Source organism: Ursus arctos, unplaced genomic scaffold (assembly GCF_023065955.2).
Source record: "Ursus arctos isolate Adak ecotype North America unplaced genomic scaffold, UrsArc2.0 scaffold_18, whole genome shotgun sequence".
Classification (NCBI taxonomy): domain Eukaryota; kingdom Metazoa; phylum Chordata; class Mammalia; order Carnivora; family Ursidae; genus Ursus; species Ursus arctos.
The window spans coordinates 48,986,178-49,000,856 of NW_026622852.1; the positions used below are offsets into that span (position 1 = coordinate 48,986,178).

Genomic DNA, 14,679 nt, shown 5'->3' on the forward strand with positions numbered 1-14,679 from the left:
AATCCTGCCAATTACAACTTGGATGGAACTTGTGGGCATGATGCTAAACAGATAAAGACAGCTATTGTATAATGTACTTATATGTGCAATCTCAGAATTGGCACTTTTAAATTGACTCTTCCCTTTTTAGAAGTATAGTATCTCCATTTATTCAGACATCCTTTTGTGTTCTGTTACACTTTCTGAAGAGAGATCTTTCTCATTTCTTTTTACTTTTTTCTATCAGATTTATTACCAAATATTTTTTAGACTTTCTTTTTTTTGTGGAAGAAACAATGGTTTTGTTTTTTTTTTAAGATTTTTATTTATTTGAGAGAGAGAGAGAATGCACGAGCGGGGAGGGACAGAGGGGGTGGGAGGAAGAATCCAGCAGATGAATCCTCTTTTCCATCACAACAACTGCTGGCATTCTTTTGTCAAAAGTCCATCCATCAGGACTTCTCTATCCTGATTGGCCAAGGGGTTCTGCTTTGGTTGCCAGGGCCTCATTCAGCTAAATATGATATTCCTGAAATCTCATGGATATACTTTGTCTCATTGTCAAATATTTCTGTCAGTGATGTTCTGAACAGCTCCTCAGGTTCTACTTCTGTTGTTGTGAAGTCTTTGACACAGTCCAAATAGCAGCTTTCTGTAAGTTTATTGTAGGTTCCAAGAAATTCCTTAAGCTGTTTGGTCTGATCAGATTCTGGTATTTGTGCTGCCATATGCTTTTGGTATGTTTATACCTTTCCTGATGCATGACTTTCCTTGTTGTTCTGGAAAATTAGTTCTCCAACCTTCGCTTGAATGTCTCCAATGAGGCTGGATTTCCTACTGGAGCACAGGCTCTCACGTCCTACACCAGTGTGAGGCTGTGGGGCTGCACTACTAGTCGATGTAGGGACAGAGGGTCTGGGTCAAGGCAGACACTACAGTGGCTGGATGGTTAGACTTTCTTGCCATTTCCAATTGAAACCTTTTACTCCATTATATTTTTCTACTACAAGATAAATATGAATATTTGTATGATATCTTATATCTGGCCACTTTGATAAATCTTCATAGGTTTAAAAGTTCTCAGATGAGTACCTTGGATTTTGCTAGATAGCCAAACAAGTCAGCTAAGAATAATGACAAGTTAAATATTATGCCTATTTCATTAATTTTGCTTTTTCACAGGCCTACACTACCATCTGAGCACTATAGCTTAAAAGTGGTAACAGAGGCCATCCTTGTGTTGTCTTTCCCCTAATTGGTGGAACGGGATGCTTACATTCAAAGTTTTCTATTCTGGTAATATTTAAATGTTTAGAATGAGGGCTTCATACTTTCTTAGTCAAAATAAGTCATGTATGTAAAGCTATCCCCTGGAGAAGAAGAAAAAAAAAATCTAAAGAGTTGCTCAAGAAACAACCTAAATAGAATATGACCCTTACTGAAATTTTTTTTATCATGTTATGTTAGTCACCATACAGTACATCATTAGATTTTGATGTAGTGTTCCATGATTCATTGTTTGAATATAACACCCAGTGCTCCTTACTGAAATTTTTAAGCAGATGTCTGTTTTTAAAGCACCATATTCTCAAATTTATATGCATTTTGTGCTAAATTTCTTTTTTTTTTCCTTTCCTTAAAATGTCTTTTGCCATGTATGCATATATCAGCTCATCTTGTTGTACACCTTAAATATATAAAATGTGGTCAAATATACCTCAATGAGGCTGGAGAAAAATGCTATTTTCACTTCCTAGCTAGACTGAAGTTGCAATTAAAGAAAATGTCTTTTATTTTACACCTGGAGAAAACAATGATATACTTTTTTACTCCATTGCCAGTGTTATCCCTACTACTGCCACCAGAATATTTTTCTTAGCATGGTTATTTAATATGCGAACAGAAGTGTTTAATAAACTTTGACACATCAAAAAAAAGAATATTTAGAAAGAAAATTGAGAAAACTCAGACAAATTAGGCTAAGAATTACCTAAGGACACAAGGGAAAACATTAGTTTCTCATGTAAAAAGCAACTTGAAATTTTCTTATTTTTCTCTTACTGGATTTTACTCCCTCTTGTTCTAGAATGTCTTGAAGTAAATACTCTTTAAAATAAGAAAAAAAATGTCAATGGGCATTTTTATAACCTGGAGATTACGGAAGAAGGTGACTTGATGAAATTGCCCTTCACATCTCTCCAACTGCTTCTCCACACCCTGTCCACGAAGGCACAGACATGGAGACAAAGAACTACAGCAGTGACTCGGGCTTTATCCTCCTGGGCATCTCTTCCAGCCCTCAGCTACAGAAACCACTCTTTGCCATCTTCCTCATCATGTACCTGGTCACTGTGATGGGCAATTTACTCATCATTCTGGTTATCCACTCTGACTCCCGACTCCACACCCCGATGTACTTTTTCCTCAGCAACCTGTCCTTCACGGATATCTGCTTCACAACAGTCATTGTGCCCAAGATGCTGGCAAATTTACTATCAGAGACCAAGGCTATCTCCTTCGTGGGATGCCTGGTCCAGATGTACTTCTTCATAGCCTTTGCAAATACTGACAGTTACCTTCTGGCCTCGATGGCCATAGACCGGCTGGTGGCCATCTGCAACCCCTTCCACTATGATATGGTCATGAACCCATGGCGTTGCCTCCTCATGCTCCTGGGTTCTTGCACCATCTCCCACCTGCACTCCCTGCTCCGGGTGCTACTCATGTCCCGCCTGTCCTTCTGTGCCTCCCATGTCATTAAGCACTTCTTTTGTGATACCCAGCCTGTGCTAAAGCTATCCTGCTCTGACACATCCTCCAGCCAGATTGTGGTCATGACCGAGACCCTGGCTGTCATCGCGACCCCCTTCCTGTGCCTCCTCTTCTCCTACCTGCGAATCATCATCGCTGTGCTCAGAATTCCCTCTGCAGCTGGCAAGTGGAAGGCCTTCTCTACCTGTGGCTCCCACCTCACTGTAGTGGCCTTGTTCTATGGGAGTGTCATCTATGTCTATTTTAGGCCCCTGTCCATGTACTCAGTGGTGAAGGACCGGGTAGCCACAGTCATGTACACAGTAGTGACACCCATGCTGAACCCCTTCATCTATAGCCTGAGGAACAAAGATATGAAGAGGGGTTTGAGGAAATTAAGGGACAGAATTCACTCATAGGAAGAGCAAATAGATGGAACACCTTAACTGGGAGATGACTTAAGAGATGATCACATCATCTTCCCCTCCTGCCCATTTTTCACATGGTGCCCAAACAGGTCAGAGAAGGTAGTGCTGGAAAGCAATAAGAGCCCTGACTAGAAGCTAGGACACTTGGTTTCTACCAATGACCTTGACCAATTACATGTGCAATCCCAGGCCAAGTGCTGCTAGGGATCCACATTTCAGGGAAACTGGTCCTGCCATGTATATAAATACAGCCATCTCGAAGTAAAATAAAGCTATCTCCAAACACCTCTCCCATGGGCTTGACCTTGGCTAGAACTCAAGAAAGTACAAAGTCCTACTGGTTTTGAGAATTAGAAGATACACAAAGTCGGTAGGAAATTGGGAAAAAACTTCTTGGAATCACGACCTAAGATTGTCCTGAAGGATGGACTGATTTGGACAGATCAAAGTTCAATACAGCAGGAAATGGGCAAAACATTCCAAATAGTGGGAAGCACACAAAGAGGAGGAGACAGTAAACACTGGAATGTGTTTGAGGGACAGTGGAAAAGCCCTGTGAGGCTTGTTCGGTTTGAGAACAGAGAGAATAAGGCTGGGGAGATGGAAGAATCTACAAAGCAGATGTGGTGCCCGCACCAACACCAGGGTGTCCTCACAGTGAATTCTCAGCACTTGACTCCTTTCCCTTCCCCCTTGCTTCTGCCTTTGTCCACACGGCCATGATCCTCGCTGAAATGTCCTTTATATCCTGGAGAAAAGCAATGTGTGTCAGTCAGGATAAGCTAGGTTGTGCTGATGAAACAAACAATGTCAAAATCGTTGGACCCGAAACCAAAGATTTATTTCATATTGACACTGCATGTTCACCACTGAAAAGCATAGGGTGCTGCTCACTTTAAACACTCAGGGACCAAAGCTGATGGAGCAGACACCACTGTAAACCTTAATCATCACTCCATCAGAAGCTGAGGAAAACCTGAAGATTTTGCACTACCATCTAAATACTCTGGTCCAGGTGTGACTCACACCACTTGTGACCACTTACAACCCCTCTCAAACACAAGGGAACCAGGAGGCACAATTCAATAGTGCATCTGTCAAATGGAGACCACAATTACCAGATGCACAAATTTAAGACTATACACAACTCTAATAACACACAAATACACAAGTGTGAATTTGTTGCTTAATCAATTGCACCTGATTATCAATTTCAATAACAAAAATAACATAAGATCCTATACTGTCTGGGAATCCTGCCTCATTTATTTCATCAAGTTTGAATAACCACCAGCTTTATTAACCATAAGCTTGCTGATGGCAGGAGTTCAACTTGAATATCGGACATTTGGCCTTAACACCCTAACCAGAGGTGTATAGTGGCCTAATGGAACAAAGGGATACCTGGGGCCCCACATTAAGGTTCCTGCCATTGTTGTTACTGTGACTTGTCCAGTGATTGAAAAGCAACCAGCAATCCCAAAAAAAAAACCCAAAAAAACAAAAAAACTCAAGCTGCACTTGCCTTCATATTGTATGGGCATACCTGGCTTGCACCACTATCCCCACTAGTCACTCAGCTTTTGGGATGCTGGCCTACAAAGCCTGTACTCTTTCTACTTCCTATATGTCTGTGCCATCATTTGAATCATGTATAATCAACCACTTTAAAAACGAATAATGCCTGGCATATATGGAATACACAAATTCATTAATTACACCTTCCAGTAACTTCTAAACATAAGTAAGTCATTTGGTTCCAGGAAACTAAACATATTTTTTCTTTTTTTTTTTTTAAGATTTTATTTATTTATTTGACAGAGAGAGAGACAGCCAGCGAGAGAGGGAACATAAGCAGGGGGAGTAGGAGAGGAAGAAGCAGGCTCCCAGCGGAGGAGCCCGATGTGGGGCTCGATCCCAGGACCCTGGGATCACGCCCTGAGCTGAAGGCAGACGCTTAACGACCGAGCCACCCAGGCGCCCTAAACATATTTTTTTTCTGAGTCCCCTCTGCCATCAGTCCCAGACTCCTTTTTCTCAACAACACGTAGTCACTAAGAAATCAAGATCTTTTAGGTATAATTCTATAGGTATTCCATAAAGTACATGACAGGTGACCATGAGATAACACGTTAGGGTAAGTTACCAATCTGGCCCCCAGGTTAGTCCTAACCTTCTCAGTCACAGCTAGAGTACTGTTTCTGTCAGAATAGGAAGCACTTTCCACAAGATATCCTGCCACACTTCAGAAGGGTGAGCTGATGTTGGCAGGTAGTACCGAAAAACGTTAATCAAAGTTTTGCTATCCAAACAAAGGAGCCCAAGGTGAACTTGGAAATTTGTTATATAAACATCAGTAAGAATGAAATAAATTCCTTATGAAAGTACATATAGTCAGAGCAAAGGTCTAAGCAGACTTTCTGAACATCTGCCAAGTCAGGTGAAGTGCTTCTACGTGGCCCTTGGGAGTAGACCAGGAAACCCCTTGACAGCTCTTCCTCCTACCGTATAGATAGATAACGTGTGAGGCTGGTTGAATACAATAGTGGAATAATACTAGAAGCATGTCATTTGATGAGGAAACTGTGAAGGAAATTTATTGGGTCCTTCTACTGCAAGCTCATTACATATATGAAAATGTTGGAGATTTTGCACGATACTGAGCTAAGAAAAATTACTTCCTTGAACATATTTTGCCTGTTGATCAGAGTAAGTAACATAAACTAGGAGGGGTATGAAACATGAATGCTGAGAAGGACCTAGAGAAGAGTGCTGAATATTTCTGACATTGAAGAGTCCGACAGAGAAGGTATTAGCAAAGAGGACAGAAAAGGAGGAGTCGAATCCTCCAAGAGTAGAAGTTTCAAGAGATGAGGTTATGGATTTATTCCCCCCCCCCACAGCAGAAAATCTCTTCCCAGCCAACCAGTCTCCAGCCGTCCGCAGAACTTACACACGGAACAAGCAAATGAGCCAGTTAGGATGAACCTGGTGTTCAATGCTAAGTACAAACACCACCAAGCTTCTCCAGAGCCCCTGCATTCCCTGGACAGGAGATATGTTCTAAAGGTCATTGTCTCTGGATGTATCAAGAATTTCAGACACATACCATAAAGAAATTCTTAGGGACATACCTAGAAACTCAGTTCATCTGAGTCAGAGTCCTACTATTCTGCATCATAGGTAACCCTGCTTTTCCTGCACAAAATGGAAATAATCAGGGTTTAATGGAACTGAGAACTTCAAAAGATGAAGGTGAAACTAGCCAGGTCCACATAGGCATAAAGAACCTGGGGACCTAGTCCCACTGCTTTTACCATGGTCAGCTCTCAGATTCCTGCCAGAAGGCCTTGTGATTTTTAGATTTCCCTAATCCAATCCGGCCACCACCAAGCTCCACCCTAACCCAACAAACAGCTGCCCCTTGTTAGGGAGGTGGGAGAGCTACTTAAATCAGAGGCAGCCTAGGAGTCAGAAACCAGGTAAGGAACCATAAGAAGGGCTCCCACTCCAACCCCAACCTAACAGTGACTATGGTAAGTCTTGGGTTTTTGTTGTTCTTGTTGTTGTTGTTGTTGTTGCTGTTGTTGTTGTGTGTACAGATTTTTTTTTAAATTTTTTATTATGTTAGTCACCATACAGTACCTCATTTGTTTTTGATGTAGTGTTCCATGATTCATTGTTTGCGTATAACACCCAGTGCTCCATGCAATATGTGCCCTCCTTAATACCCATCACCGGCCTAGTCCAATCCCCCTGAAACCCTCGGTTTGTTTCCCAGAGTCCATAGTCTCTCATGGTTCATTCTCCCTTCTGTTTACCCCCCCTTCATTCTTCCCTTCCTTCTCCTACCAATCTCCCTGCTATTCCTTATGTTCCATAAATGAGTGAAACCATTTGACAGTTGTCTTTCTCTGCTTGACTTATTTCTCTTAGCATAATCTCCTCCAGTCCCGTCCATGTTGGGTAATCGTTCTTTCTGATGGCTGAGTAATGTTCCATTGTATATATGGACCACATCTTCTTTATTATGGCAAGTCTTGTAAAGTGGAAGACAGTACCCATACACAGGACTCTTCTGGAGCCACTGTAAAGCTGGGAACCTGGGATAGAGGCCAGGCTTCTGAACTGAAGCACCATACACAACACAGAAGACTGCATCAGGTGGCAGAATAAGATTTTCACATCCCCCATGTAACAGTAAAATCATCTCCAGCTATTTTTGAATATATATCTTCAGTAGCTGAGTGGATAAACAGTGGTATATCCAGACAATGAAGTATTATTCAGTACAAACAAGAAATGAGCTATCAAATCTGAAAAACACATAGAAGACCTTAAATGTATATTACTTAATGAAAGAAGTCAATCTGAAAGGCTCAATGTTATATGATTCCATTATATGACATTCTGGAAAAGGAAAAGTGATGGAAACAGTAAAGGATCAGTGATTGCCAGGTGGAAGGGAGGAATGAATAGGTGGAATACCAAAGATGTTAGGGCCACAGAAACTATTCTCTACGATGCTATAATGTTGTCAATACACTTGTCAAAACCCACAGAATGTACACCACCAAGAATGAATCCTACTGTAAACTATGGATTTGAGCGATGACGATGTGTCAGTGGAGTTCATCAATTATGACAACTGTAGCACTCTGCTGGGGCTGTTGATAATTAGGGCGTTTGTGAATGTATGAGGGTTGCGAGTATGCAGGAACACTCAGTACTATGTAATTAATTTTGCTGTGGCATTGTAACTGCTCTAAAAAATTAAGTCCATTAAAGGAAAAAATGTTTAAAGAATATCAGGAAACAATCAACAAAACCCAGAAAAGGAATAATCCAATTAGAAAACAGGCAGAAATCAGGGAAATTCAAATCAAAAACCACATTGAGATACCACCTTACACCAGTTAGAATGGCAAAAATTAACAAGGCAAGAAACAACAAATGTTGTAGAGGATGTGGAGAAAGGGGAACCCTCTTACACTGTTGGTGGGAATGCAAGTCGGTACAGAAACTCTGGATAACAGTATGGAGGCTCCTCAAGATGTTAAAAATAGAGCTACCCTATGACCCAGGAATTGCACTACTAGGTATTTACCCCAAAGATACAAATGTAGTGAAAAGAAGGGGCACCTACACCCCGGTGTTCATAGCAGCAATGTTCACAATACCCAAACTGTGGAAGGAGCCGAGATGCCCTTCAACAGATGAATGGATAAAGAAGATGTGGTTTATATATACAATGGAGTATTACTCAGCCATCAGAAAGGATGAATACCCACCATTTGCATCGACATGGATGGAACTGGAGGGGATTATGCTAAGTGAAATAAGTCAAGCAGATTAAGACAATTATCATATGGTTTCACTCATATGTGGAACATAAGGAATAGCATGGAGGACACTAGGGGAAGGAACGGAAAACTGAAGGGGGGAAATCAGAGGGGGAGATGAACCATGAGAAACTATGGACTCTGGGAAACAAACCGAGGGTTTCAGAGGGGAGGGTGGTGGGGGGATGGGTATTAAGGAGGGCACGTGTTGTAATGAGCACTGGGTGATAGACGCAAATAATGAATCATGGAACACTACATCAAAAACTAATGATGTACTGTATGGTGACTAACATACATACATACATAAAATTATACTATAAAAAAAAGAAAAGAAAATGGGCAGAAGACATAAACAGACATTTTTCCAAAGATGATATACAGATGGCCAACAGACAGATGAACAGATGCTCAACATCATTGATTTTCAGAGAAAAACAAATGAAAGTACAATGAGATATCGCCTCACACTGGTCAGAATGGCTATAATCAACAACATAAGAAACAACAGGTGCTGGTGACAATGTGGAGAAAGGCGAACCCTGTTGTACTGCTGGTGGGAATGCAAACTGGTGCAGTCACTCTGAAAAACAGTATGGAGGTTCCTCAAAAATTTAAAAATAGAACTACCCCATGATCTAGCAATTACACTACTAGGTATTTACCCAAAGAATACAAAGGGATACATGCACCCTGATGTCTGTAGCAGCATTATCAACAATAGCCAAAATATGGAAACACCCCAAGTGTCCATCCACTGATGAATGGATAAAGAAAAGGTGGTATACACACATATATACATACATACACACACACACACACACACACACACACACACACACACACACACACATATATATATATCTATGATGGAATATTACTCAGCCATCAAAAAGAATGAAATGTTTCTATTTGCAACAATATGGATGGAGCTAGAGAGTATTATGTTAAGTGAAATAAGTCAGTCAGAGAAACAAATACCATATGATTTCACTCATGTGTAGAACTTAAAAAACCAAACAGATGTGCAAAGGAAAACAGAGAGAAGCAAACCAAGAAACAGACACTTAACTACTATAGAGAACAAACTGATGGTTACCATGGGGGGAGGGGATTGGGGGAAACAGGTGTTGGGGATTACGGGGAGCATTTGTGGTGATGAGCACAGGGTGTTGTATGGAAGTGCTGAATCACTATATCGTATACCTAAAACTAATATTACACTGTATATTAATTAACTGGAATTCAAATAATCACTTAAAAAATATCTGTCTAAAGTTGCAAAAGGAGCCTATAGGAGGCAGAGCCAGCATCTGAATCTATTCCAACTGGCTCCAGACCCACATCTTAATCCCTCCCCCAGAACACTACACCTGCACCTAGATACAGTCATGCATGCAGACACAGAACTTCGGAGATGTCAGACACCATCACCTCTCCTTCCAGGCAGGCACACATAAGCCTACACACAGACATGCACAAGGAGCCCACACATGAATAGAGAGCACGCATGTGTGCATGAACTCACATGTTTGTGCCCATGCTTCACATAACTGTGCATGAAAACCTCCACCCCTGTTGCTGCACGGCCCTAATTCCCTTCCCGGGGACATGAGGCGACACCTCTAGAGCCCAGGTTCCCACCAAGCTCCTGAACACAGAGCTCAGTAAGGACATCAGTAATGTTCTTCTCTCCTGGGAAGACCGCAGGGCCAATGCCCCCAGGGCTCTGGCATTCACAGAGGACAGACCCCTGGGTCTCCCTTTCCACCACCAACACCCACTGTACATAGGGAGAAGAGAGCACATTTCTGAAAGTAGGTCTGCCCTTGCCATGGCCTGCTCCCTCACAGACTCAGAGCCTGATCTTACCTCCCTGGCAGGCCCCCTAGCCTGGTCAGGACCCTGAATCTCCTCTGTCAGGCCCACAGGTAGGCAGGCTGAGGGGTCTTTGGGAACAGAAACTGGGGGTCAACTATGATCTTCCTCCCTTTTCCTAATCCTATCTTCTCTCCTCCATCTCAAAAGCCAACAGATTTCATCTCTCTCTCTCTCTCTTTTTTTTTCTTTTTACCATCTATCACACATTTCTGGAGAACATGCTTGTGCAAGGCACTGGTCCCTTCCTTTAAGGGGCACAGCCGACATCATGCAAACCAAGAGCCTCAGGGTGACCTCCTTAAAGAAACTAGGGCAGCGGGAAAACAAGTGAATGAGAAAGCTAGTGCAATGTAGGGGATAAGAGCACACTTTCTCAAGCTGGACTCCAACACCTTCTAGCTGTGTGGACTCAGGTAAGTCACTTCAATTCCTTGTGCCTCCGTTTCCTTATCTGTGAAAAGGGGTGTTGCAAAAACTAAATGATTTATGTATGTCAAGTTCGTAAAGCAGTGTCTGGCACATATAAGCACCATGTCACTGCTAGCTATTCTGTTACCATGACTGAGAATAGCCACGGGAAGAGATGCAGTGAAGTGGGTGTCTCCAATAGGAGACATCTGGGTGAGGCACTGCCAGCTCAGCAGAGGGACACAACAGACTGGGTTTTAGCAAAAGTCCCACTTTCCCACTTTAAGCACTTCTGGTCCGTCAGAGGGATCCCAAAGGTATGTTGAGACAGACTGAATTCACAAAAAAGAATCCAGTGGGCATATTTCCAACGTCCTCTTGCCTTGGAATCTATGATTTAACAGCTGGCAATGGCTGGGTTAAGCTCTAATCTGATGACTGAAAGCTAGGCATAAAGATTTCAGAGAACTGAAAAGACAAGGGCCATGCCTGCAAAGGGCTCTGCAGGATCCCAAAGCAGGTCAGATCTGTTCAAGATGCTCTGTATCTGTTCGTCCCTCTGCTGGAAGAGGGAAGAGAGAGGTCAGAGAGAAACTGGTTTCTAAGCACCTGACCCAGGAGAGACTCTAAGTTAGGTACTGATGCGGCAAAAGGAAAGAGCTACTGTTTTCTCAGAATCTGGCAGAGCTGAGGTCCAAAGCCTCCTGCAATCATTCCCCTCTGAAGGCAAGGAAGAGGGGCGAGCACATGGCTTCATGGAATCGGAGGCGGTAAGGGCAGTAGGAAAGAAGGAAATTGAAAGATTCCAGTGGACGGGCACAAAGGAGGGAGGAGGAGAACTGGGTCACAGGAGGCATGAGGCACTGGGAAGTAAGAGGACTTCTGTAGTACCTCTACTACATGTGCACGGTGTGGCAAATAGGTGTGACAGCATCGTTTAGCACAGATAAAACACAATTTGAAACCACACCTACCTGGGTGTGAGTCTCAGCAATGCCACTTATCAGCTGCGTGGCTCTCTGAATTTCAGTCCCTTTTTCTATCAAAGGGGGAAAGCAACGCTTCTAACAACATAGTGCTAGTGTGCGGAGTCAATGGACAAGTGCTAAGCCCAGAACCTTCCCAAGAAAGGGTAGCTGAATTTTTTCCAGTTGAGTCAGTTCCCAACTGTCCTTGCTCATTCACAGGAGTAGGTGCTTGCATGATGTGCAGCTTTCACCAGCACATTACACACCAACCACTTTTATTTCCTGCTTAGGAAGGGCATGCTCTGCTTCAAGTATATAGCCCCCGGTGTGATGTGGTTTGGCAGCTAGGAGAAGGGCCCTGCATCAATGGTGAGCAAGCATGAAGGGAACATCAACCTGAGATGACGGATGCCCACAACGTGGGAAATTCCAATAGAGGAAGTTGTGAAGTAGAGAAATAGTTTCTATTTCCCATCTAACAGGGAAGGGAGTATATACTTTTTAAGGTGGGATAGTGTAATTTAAAAGTCTTGGGAAATGTTCAAAATCATTAGCCATCAGGGAAATTCAAATCAAAACCACACTGAGATACCACCTTACGCCAGTTAGAATGGCAAAAATGGACAAGGCAGGAAACAACAAATGTTGGAGAGGATGTGGAGAAAGGGGAGCCCTCCTACATTGTTGGTGGGAATGCAAGTTGGTACAGCCTCTTTGGAAAATAGTGTGGAGGTCCCTTAAAAAGTTAAAAATAGAGCTACCCTATCATCCAGCAATTGCACTACTGGGTATTTACCCCAAAGATACAGACGTAGTGAAGAGAAGGGCCACATGCACCCCAATGTTCATAGCAGCATTGTCCACAATAGCTAAATTGTGGAAGGAGCCGAGACGCCCTTCAACAGATGACTGGATTAAGAAGATGTGGTCCATATATACAATGGAATATTACTCAGCCATCAGAAAGAACGATTACACAACATTTGCAGCAACATGGACGGACTGGAGGAGATTATGCTAAGTGAAATCAGTCAGCAGAGAAAGACAATTATCATATGGCTTCACTCATTTATGGAACATAAGAAATAGGAAGATCAGTAGGAGAAGGAAGGGAAGAATGAAGGGGGAGTAAACAGAAGGGGGAATGAATCATGAGAGACTGGACTCTGGGAAACAAACTGAGGGCTTCAGAGGGGAGGGGGAAGGGGGATTGGGATAGGCTGGTGATGGGTATTAAGGAGGGCACGTATTGCATGGTGCACTGGGTGTTATACACAAATAATGAATCATGGAACATTACATCAAAAACTAAGGATATACTGTATGGTGACTAACATAATAAAAAATTATTATAAAAAATAAATAAATAAAAGTAAAAGTCTTAGAAAGACCCTAAGTCTGCCCTGGTCCTTCCCACCACTAACTGAGGACCAAAATCGTCATTAAAATGTCATTTCTTGGGGTGTCTGGGTGGCTCAGTCCATGAAGCAACTGACTCTTGGTTTCAGCTGTGGTCATGATCTGAGGATCAAGGGATGGAGCCCCAGGATGGGCTCGGTGCTCAGCAGGGAGTCCGCTTGAGATTCTCCCTCTGCCCCTCCTCTCTCTCTCACTCAGATACTTAAATAAATCTAAAATAAAATAAAATAAAATGTCATGAGCAATCATACTAACCACCTATAGAAAGCTTCACCAAGCTCTTTCACTCAACTCTCTTTTTTTGGCCAGGAACATAAAATGTTTTATTACTAACCATAATAACTTTCATTTACATGGTGCCATACCATGTCAAAATGTGTTTGCACACATCATCTCATTTACACAATAGGAAGGTAGTGAAACACTGTATGTAAATTAATAATACAAACTTAAGAAGGCACAGAATCCAATAACGTTATAATAATTGTGCTTTTGAAAGAAATCAAAGGCCTTTCAGTTTTACTCTCAAATTGACTGTGAATCAAAACCCCATGCTGCTTCTTATTCATCGCAAGAGCTGTGATAAAGCCTCATCCGACCTCCCCCTTAGGTGGGTCAGGCAAAACCAGTACTGACGTGACAGGGAGGCTAAACTATTTTTTTAAGATTTATTTATTTATTTTAGGGGGGTAAAGGAAGAGGGAGAGAGAGAATCTCAAGCAGACTCCGCACAAAGCACGGAGCTCAATGTGGGGATCAATCTCACCACCCTGAGATCGTGACCTGAACTGAAACCAAGAGCTGGAGGCTCAACTGACAAGCTACCCAGGCGCCCCCCTCCACGTTTTGTTTTTTTTTTTAAGATTTATAGGCTAAACTTTTGAAAGGAGGCACAGGCACTTCATTTCCAAATTCTACTACAATAATTATTAACACCGCGTTTTCACCTCAAAATCTCAGGATAGAGAAGATGGTAATTATCTGGCACTAGATATAGCACGAGTATCCCTCCACTAACTGTCCTCTGGGGACAGCAAACAAGTACGGCAAGTAAGTGGAGCTGACTTTCGTCTATGAGACTCACAGACATAAAACACAGAGACTGCTCAACCAACCACAGTCAAAATCACTGAATTCTTTTCAGGTCTACCTTTGAAAGTATTCAGGGACTGCCAAATGGGCAGGGTCCCCTTATCATTACCTGTGTAGGTAAATCTGTGACAGGCTGTGGGGTACCTATTCTTTTCTTCCTCTCCTTCTTAGCCTCCTCCTCTTCCTCCCCCTCCCCTACCCCTCCCATTTCCTTCCCCTTCCTCCCTTCCTTCACCCCTCCTCTTCCCCTTCTCCTTTTTTTTTTACACCCTTACTGAAGTATAATTGATATGCAAAAAAACTGCACATATTTAATGCAATTTCATGTGAGGCTATCACAGGTATATGCGTATGTCAAGGGGCACTGGAGTGTCCAGGTGACAGGAGTAGGCAGGACAGAATGTAGAACCA

The 14,679-nt window shown here is 42.5% G+C and overlaps 1 protein-coding gene and 1 pseudogene across 1 annotated transcript; one reads left to right on the forward strand and one right to left on the reverse strand.

Annotated features, from left to right (window-relative positions):
* Nucleotides 1-442: 442 nt before the first annotated feature.
* On the reverse strand, nt 443-707 carry LOC113266379 (mitochondrial import inner membrane translocase subunit Tim9-like; annotated as a pseudogene).
* Nucleotides 708-2,201: 1,494 nt separating this feature from the next.
* LOC113266378 (olfactory receptor 1L4) lies at nt 2,202-3,149 on the forward strand. Its single transcript, XM_026513914.4, has one exon. It carries the CDS (start codon nt 2,217-2,219, stop codon nt 3,147-3,149), a length of 933 nt encoding a protein of 310 aa, XP_026369699.2. The 5' UTR covers nt 2,202-2,216.
* The last annotated feature ends 11,530 nt before the right edge of the window (nt 3,150-14,679 follow it).